General features: G+C 44.4%; 1 protein-coding gene across 1 annotated transcript in view; it reads right to left on the bottom strand.

The window, feature by feature from the left end:
• AVEN (apoptosis and caspase activation inhibitor) overlaps nt 1-7,644 on the bottom strand; it is a 198,005-nt gene extending 190,361 nt beyond the window's left edge. The window contains exons 1-2 of the mRNA XM_043554523.1: nt 7,586-7,644; nt 3,603-4,065 (exon numbers count right to left, since the gene is read on the bottom strand). Coding sequence (XP_043410458.1) covers nt 3,603-4,065; nt 7,586-7,644 — 522 coding nt within the window. The remainder of the gene's footprint in view (nt 1-3,602; nt 4,066-7,585) is intronic.
• Nucleotides 7,645-8,365: the final 721 nt, after the last annotated feature.

Consider the following 8,365-nt stretch of genomic DNA (forward strand, 5'->3'; position numbering starts at 1 on the left):
CCACGTGTATGTAGTGGTCTAAAATAGAAAACAGGGGTGCCTGGGTGGCTCAATCGGTTAAACTTAGGACTCTTGACTTTGCCTCATGTCCTGATCTCACAATTTGTGAGTTTGGGCCCTGCAAGGGGCTCTGAGCTAACAGCCCAGAATCTGCTTGTGATTCTCCATCTCCTCTCTCTCTCTGCCCCTCCCCCAGTCGTGTTCGCGCACATCCGCACTCTCTCTCTCCCTCTCTCTCTCTCTCAAAAATAAACTTAAAAAAATAAAGTAGAAAGCAAAAGGTGTAAACAACATTAAGTTCTGGAATTAGGTAACTGATCCTTACACAGCTAAACCTCTATCATGAATTTCTTTCTTTCTGATCATTTCAATTACTCTCCATTTGGGGCACAAATCAACATGCAATAGGAGAGCAAGGAGACCTCAGGCAGGGCAAAAAATCTTGTCCCCCTTAATCTTTACGCACCAAGAACGGTATTCCTTGCAAGCCTAAAGATGAATAGTACTTCAGAATCTAAGAAGTGCAAGGACTTAGAGATCACAGACCAAACCAAAAGGAAGAAATCCTTCCAACATCTCTTTATCCAGGTTTGACTGAAAATAGGATAGTGGGAACAGTAGCAGAAGTGGTGATGGCTGCAGGGATCAGTGATGTCCCAAGCTCTGTGCCACACATTTACATATGCTGACACACTGAATCATTAAACTATGCAGGGAAAAAAAAAAAAAAATCCCAAAAGAATATATAAGATGGGATTTTTTTTTTAACGTTTATTTATTTTTGAGACAGAGAGAGACAGAGCATGAACGGGGGAGGGGCAGAGAGAGAGAGGGAGACACAGAATCTGAAACAGGCTCCAGGCTCTGAGCTGTCAGCACAGAGCCTGACGCAGGCCTCGAACTCACGGACCGCGAGATCATGACCTGAGCCGAAGTCAGACACTTAACCGACTGAGCCACCCAGGTGCCCCTAAGATGGGATTTTTAAGATGATCCCAAAAAGGGATCAAAGCCTAAAATTTTAATAGGTTACAATATTAGCATAAATCAAAAAATATATTATTCATTCTCAAAACAATATACCATCATTTTACTCAATTTAGTTCCATAGAGATTTGTAAGATAGAAGCACCTTCATTCACTCAATTCATCAGGTTAAAGACACTTGTTATGAAATGCCTGTGTGTCAACACTGTAGTAAGTACCAAAGGTACCATTTCTACAACTACTATTAAAACATGATCCCTGCAGCCAAAGGAGCATCTATCTACCTTGCTCTCAGTTAAGAGGTGACTGGTTCACAAAAATGTAAGAGATAAGACAGAGTTGAGTCAAGAGCAGCTTAGTATAAATTCCAGCTCTGCCACTAGCTATAAAAGCTTGGGCAAGTCAATTAAAAATGAAGATTTTTAATTGGTAATAATGAAGATTTTATATATACAATAGATATAAAATGAAGTTGTTATAAAGTTAAACAACTTGAAGTTGTTTAAAAAATAAAGTTGTGGGGTGCCAAGGTAGCTCAGTCGGTTGAACATCCAACTTTTGATTTCGGCTCAGGTCATCATCCCAGGGTTGTGGGATGGAGCCCCACGTTGGGCTCTGTGCTGAGGGTGGAGCCTCTCTCTCTCCTTCTGTCCCTCTTCCACACTCGTGTGCACTCTGTCTCTCTCTCTAAAAAATAAAAAATAAAAATTTAAGAAAAATAAAGTTGTAATAAATACATAAGTTATGGGGCGCCTGGCTGGCTCAGTCTGTTGAGCATCCGACTTCAGCTCAGGTCATGATCTCACTGTCAGTGGATTCAAGCCCCGCATCAGGCTCTGTGCTGACAGCTGGGAGCCTGGAGCCTGCTTCAGATTCTGTCTCTCCCTCTCTCTCTGCCCCTCCCCCACTCACGCTCTTTCTCAAAAATGAATGTTAAAAAAAATGTTTTTAATTAAAAAAATAAGTTGTAACAAAGTTATACTACATATATATATATATGCAACATATATACAGTTGATTCTTATACATATCCTAGGATAGGGGTGCTGTGGAAAATTCCACATATAATTTTTGATTCCCCCAAAACTTAATCACTAATAGCCTACTGTTGACTGGAATCTTTACCAATAACGTAAACAGTCAGCACATAACTTAGATGTTATATGTATTAGATACTGTATTCTTACAATAAAATAAGCTAGAGAAAAGAAAATGTTAAGAAAATAATGAAAAGAATACATTAACAGTACTATACTGGTTTATAAAAGAAAAAGAATCCCCATGTTAAGTGGATCCACAAGCCTGTGTTATTCAAGAGTCCACTGTATACAGTTGTTATGAGGACAAAATGTGTTGCCAGTGTGCACTAGATTGATCATTTCCTGCCAACTGAACCTAAGAATTTCTTCATACCTCAAATTTTACTTATTTCCTACTTTAATCCTAACCAGGTTAAGTATGTTACACTTAATTTTAAGTTTTCTAATTTTTTTTCAAGCTCTGTATTTCGGTATACAATTACTACCTTTAGGAACATCTTAACCTTCTATGCCCTTAAAATACTCCAAACATTTCAGTAACAAGAAATTTTGCCTCAACCAAATTTTTTTTTAATCTATGCACACAATAATTAAAAATACACAGTTTTGGGCTGAAAATATGATAGTGGTAACAGTGGCAGAAGTGGTGGTGGCTGCAAGGATCAGTGATGCCCCAAGCACTGTGCCGCACAGGTACGTTTTGCACTACAAATGTTAAAATAACAGCTCCTAAAAAGACCGTCCTCAAACCCCTTTAGCTGGGAGATAAGTGATGTTTGCCCCCTATCATGCCCTGCTCCAAGCTGTTAAGTGTCCTTCTATGAACGTGTGAATAAGGTCGATCACATTGCTATTAAAATTCAGACCCGAATGCAGAAACATTTCCTGATTAAAAATTTTTAAATACGAGGGCCAGTGACCCCTGATTCCGACACTTGTGTAATAAAAGAACTATGCTATTAAAAGAAGAGAGAGAACTATGCATCTGATCCTGTCCCCAAATACTAGAGTCCATTCCGTGGCGGGCATTCTTTCAGGAAACCTTTATTATCCTACCGTGTGCTAGACCTTGCACAGTGAACACAACAGATCAAAAAAAAATCCCTGCCCTCCTAGTAACAGGAACATCTGCCCATACTCTAAGGCTGCTCAAGTCTCAGTTCCTCCAGACCAAGCGCTGGCCGCACCCCCACACCACAAGGGTCAATCCCGGTGACACTCCACCCGAAACCAACAAGCCCGAGAGCCTTGCAACCCTGACACGCAGCCTCGGCCCCGGCGTTCTTAGCCATTCCGGCCCGAACCACTTGGGCAGGCTGGGGAAGCCCTCCGAGCGGCCACTCCCGCGCCACCCCGGGCTGGGAGACAACCGGCGGCTCAGCCCCAGACGCGCCACGTGCGCACCCTGCGCGCGCCCCCGCCGCCCTCCGCCCGTCCCGCGCAGGCGCAGGTGCCGCCGCCGCCCTGCTCGCGAGCGGCCAGCAAGCCGCTCGCGGCTCCTGACTCGCGGCGGGGCCTCATCAGACCCAGTCCCACGAAATCGCGGCCCGGACCCCACAAGCCGCCTCCTCTTACCGGCGCTCTGGCCCAGGCGCCCCGGCCTCCTGGCTCCCGGCGGCCGCCTCGCGGGGCGCCTCCTCCTCGCCCTCCGCGGCCGCCGCGGAAGCCCCGACCGCGACCCCGGCGGCCGCCTCCGTCCCCGCCGCCTCTCGCCACCGCCGCTGCGGCTCCCGCCCGCTCGCGGTCGCGGTCCCCGCCCGGCCGGTCGCGGCCCGGCCGGCGTCCGCGGCCGCCCCGAGCTCCTCGCTCCGCCTGCATCTGGCCGCCGCCGGCGATGCTGAGCGCGCCGGGGCTGGGCCGCGGCGGAGACGCCCTTGCCCCACCGGAAACAGGTCGCTCGCAGGAGCCGCGAGCGACAGGCCCCCGGTGGCGGCGAGCGCGGGGTGCGGGGCCGGGGATGGAAGCCGGCCGCGGCGGGGGCGGGGCGGCCCGGGGCCTGGCAGGTGGGGCCGGAACCGGGGCCCTGGGAAGGCTGGGGCTTCAGAGGAAAGGCCCACCCGTGGGAGCGGGAAGTGGGGGACTCGGTGGGTCTGGGGAAGGGACTGTGGCTCAAGGACGGGTTATAAAGTAAAGTAAATGGATGGGTTAAATTGTTTGTATAATTGGAACTCGTTTTTGTTAAAAAAAAAATTATGAATATGAGTGTATTTGCATTAAAAAAATCTAAAAAGTATATACCAGAATGTAAGCAGAGGTTAATTAACGGTAAGGTGGGACACCCAGTGAGTTAATTTTTCCTTTTTTCCCCCGTTTAATCTCTTAATTATCAAGCATGAATGTGTATAATTATTAAAATTATTCTGAACTCAGGGTTCAGGAGGAGGTATGGAGGAGAAGGTGGGGGGGCCTCGGGTGAGAGGTGTGGACTGCAGCAGGCAGCTGGGATAGCACAGTGCAAAACTGGTGATGAGTGGAAGGGCTGTGAAGTCCTTGCGAGAACTTCTGTAATAATGACTACTTTAGCCCACACCTATTGAGCACCTGAGTGTTTAATTCTCCTGGCAGCCCTTTTAGGTAGATACTAGCGTCAATCTCTTATTTTGCAGATGAGAAGCAACCCTAGAGGTTAAACAACTTGTCTTATGTGGTACAACTGGCATTTTAACTCAGGTGGACTCACTACATTCTATTCAGTGTGTGTGTGTGTCATCACTTCTTTAGTAGAAACTTGTGCGACTTACCCATGATTGAATAATTATATTCCTTTTTATCGCTAAGTGGTAGTCCATTTTATTTATCCAGTCTACTTTTTTAACCAGGAGAAGAAGGGCAATTAGTCATATGGATACATGGGAGCCATTTTTAACTTTGTATTACTGAAACCACATAGAATAAACAAGGGCTAACTAAAACTCCCATCATCCAATCAGCATAGCAAAACAATTGTTTTTTTTTTTCCCCCTCTTCTCAGTCCTTTCTTATATCCCTATGTACTTAACACTGTTCGTTGCTTCTAATCGTCTACCCTATGCCAGCCACACTGCTTTTGTCCTGGAAATTTACCAAAAAAAACAAAAAACAAACAAAAAAAAAACAATCCCTGCCCTCCAGAAGCTCTTTTATTTTTTTTTTTTATGTTTATTTAATTTCAAGAGAGGGAGACAGAGTGTAAGCAAGGGAGGGGCGGAGAGAGAAGGAGACAGAATCTGAAGCAGGCTCCAGGATTTGAGCTGTCAGCACAGAGCCAGATGAGAGGCTCAAATTCATTGAACCATGAGATCATGACCTGAGCCAAAGTCAGACACTTAGCTGACTGAGCCACCCAGGCTCCCTGAGTAGCTTGCTTTCTGTAAGGATAACCCTCTAAACAGATGATTGCTCTGGAGTGCTGAGTGCAGTGGGAGGTTCAAGGTGAAGGCCCAAAGGAAGAAAGAAACTAGCCCTAAATGAATAATAGCCCAAGGCCTCGTGAGAAATACGACCTTCAACAAAGGCCTGATGGCTAAGCAGGAGTTTGCCTCATTGATAAGTGGGATCTGGGAGCTTTCTAAACAGAAGGAACCACTGAAGGATTGTAAACTGGAAAGAAAAAATCTTAAACATAGTGATGCAGAGCATAGTTCAGAGTACAGTTCTGAGTACATCCTACACAGCACCTGATGTAAACCTCACAGCAGCATTAGGAGGTTGTACTAGTGTTGGCCCGGTTTTACAGATGAAGAATCTAAGTAACATCCAAGACTACACAGCTAGTACGTAAATGAAGGATTGGAACCTAGGGCAGTCTGAGCCTATGTTGTTAACCACTACACTCAGAAAATCATTCTGTAGAGGAGCATTCAGACTCTAGGCAGAGCCATTAGGAAGCTACTAGAATAGTCCCAGCCACAAATAATTAGGGCCTAAATTAAGTTGAGAGCTGAGGAGGCAGATAATGAGAAAATTGATAGGACCCCTTGTCCAATTGTAATTGGGCTGGGGGGTGAGAAGTTGGAGGTGATGCCCAGGTTTCTTTCTTGGTAGTTAATGATGCCTTTAGTCAAGAGAGAATACAGTGTGGAGGGAGATGTGTCACGGAAGGTTGTCAGCATAACTATTTTTTAACATCATATTCTATATTTTTCTGTGTTAATTTGTTGTCTTCATAGTTAACATTTTTTGTTAGTAGACACTATTATGTCTTACACAGTACATCAACTTTTCCTTGTCCACTGATCTCCAGCCTTTCCCCCTTTTTTTTTATTCCCCCATACCCTATTTTCCTCATTTTTTTCCATGTCTCTATTTGTGAAATTAGGACTGTCAGCACCCAGGATTAAGTTATTTATCCCCATGCTAAACTCTCAAATTCAAAGTCCCACCTCTGAACACTAAACAGGAAGATGAGAATAGTAACAACAAATGTATCCTTTTACCTGTGCACCAAAGAGGAGCTAACAGGAGATACAAACAGATAAGAAAGGCTTGTTTTAAGACTCCATTGGTCAGCCTGGACCCCCATCTTCTGTGTAGCCAAGAATTACAATGTTTTGGTACATTATCTCATCCTAATTCTACATTCAGTGACAAAGTTCGTAGCTTGAAATGGGTCACAGTAGGGATTTTTACACCACAGAAATTGGCAAAGTTTTGCACATAATTTGCTCAAACTTATACGTGACAGAACTGGGATTCATACCCATTCAGTCTGGTTGCAGAATCTGTGTTAAGTCTATGCTGCGGATGCCACCAGAGGTCCAGAGCCTATATTACTCCCCTTCCCCTTCTGTCCTTTTGAGTTTTGTTTTGTTTTGTTTTGTTTTTAATTTAGCCAGGAGTATTTAGATATGGAGAATTCTTGTATTTTAATGTTTATTTATTTTTGGGGAGAGAGAGAAAGGCAGGGAGTGTCAAGTGGGAGGGAGAGAGAAATCCCAAGAATGCTCCACGACATTATCAGCGCAGAGCCCGACGCTGGGCTGGAACTCACGAATCACATGGAGATCGTGACCTGAGCGGAAACCAAGAGTCATATGCTTCACCAACTGAGCCACCCAGGCGCCCCTAGATGTGGAGAATTCTGAGATCTCCCTGCTAACACCTCCTAACTGGAAGGACACCTCTAGCTGAAGTTCTTCTAAGATGTTGACTATGCTTTCCTCATTTGATTCTGATCCACATGGTAAAGAGATCATCAAGGATAAAAAAAAATTTCTTGCATTGCAAGAACCCAGAGACCTTTTGATTTTATAAATAACAAAAGGAAGGAAGGTTTTTCCTGCTATTGCTTTCACTTGATAGTCCTGATTTTAAACATATGCCATTGCATGAATAAAAAATTCCGTTTTCCCTTAGGTAGTATTCATGAGATATCAAAAAGAAAATGCTGAATTACATAGGTAGCTCTTTAAGAAAATAAACTGCACTATTTGCATATTTTTTAATATACATGACTTGATTTAATCCAAAAAAAAAAAAAAAAAGGCAGTTAATTGCTTAAGGCAATAGTTTTCAAAATGTGGACCAGCAGCATAGCATTACCTGGGAACTTGTTAGACATGCAAATCTGCAGGCCTCACCCCAGAATCAGAAACTGGAGATGAGGCCCAGCAATCAGTGGTTTAACAACCATCCCCATCAGGGGTTCAGATGCATGGTCAAATTTGAGAACCACTGAATCAAGGTAGTATTTCAGCCTTCAAATATCACCCGGAAACCTAATTCCTAGCCCGAGCTTATACATTCTCACTGTTTGATAAAAGTGGATGTTATGATAGGACTTAAACCTCTTTTTCAATAATAAATTAAAGGGGCGCCTGGGTGGCTCAGTCAGTTGAGTGACTTCGACTCAGGTCATGATCTCGCGGCCTATGAGTTCAAGCCCTGCGTTGGGCTCTGTGCTGACAGCTCAGAGCCTGGAGCCTGCTTCGGATTCTGTGTCTCCCTCTCTTTCTGCCCCTCCCTCGCTCATGCTCTGTCTCTCTCTCTGTCAAAAATAAATAAAAACATTAAATAATAATAATAATAAATTAAAAAACACTGTCCCTTTGCAAATAAATGTTCAAGGGATATGCATCTTCCTGATTCTTCTCTTCGTAGGCAGATTTTCTAGTTTTGTTGATTTCTGATGCTTAGTATATAAACAGTATAAACTGGAGAACATTGATAAGGTCTCTCCAAAAGCGGTCTCTGTATCTAGTAGATGTTTTTGAACAGCCACAGCCACTGTGGAAAGTGCTCCAGGACTGCAGGGGGAGGAATCTGGCCAGGAACTCTCCTTTCAGCCCAGAATCCTCAGCCTGGAACCTGGTAAAAAGATAAGAGCAAGTGAACTGCCTGTAAGGTCACAACAGTGCCCA

The sequence above is a fragment of the Prionailurus bengalensis genome, chromosome B3 (genome assembly GCF_016509475.1).
Source record: "Prionailurus bengalensis isolate Pbe53 chromosome B3, Fcat_Pben_1.1_paternal_pri, whole genome shotgun sequence".
NCBI classification, from domain to species: domain Eukaryota; kingdom Metazoa; phylum Chordata; class Mammalia; order Carnivora; family Felidae; genus Prionailurus; species Prionailurus bengalensis.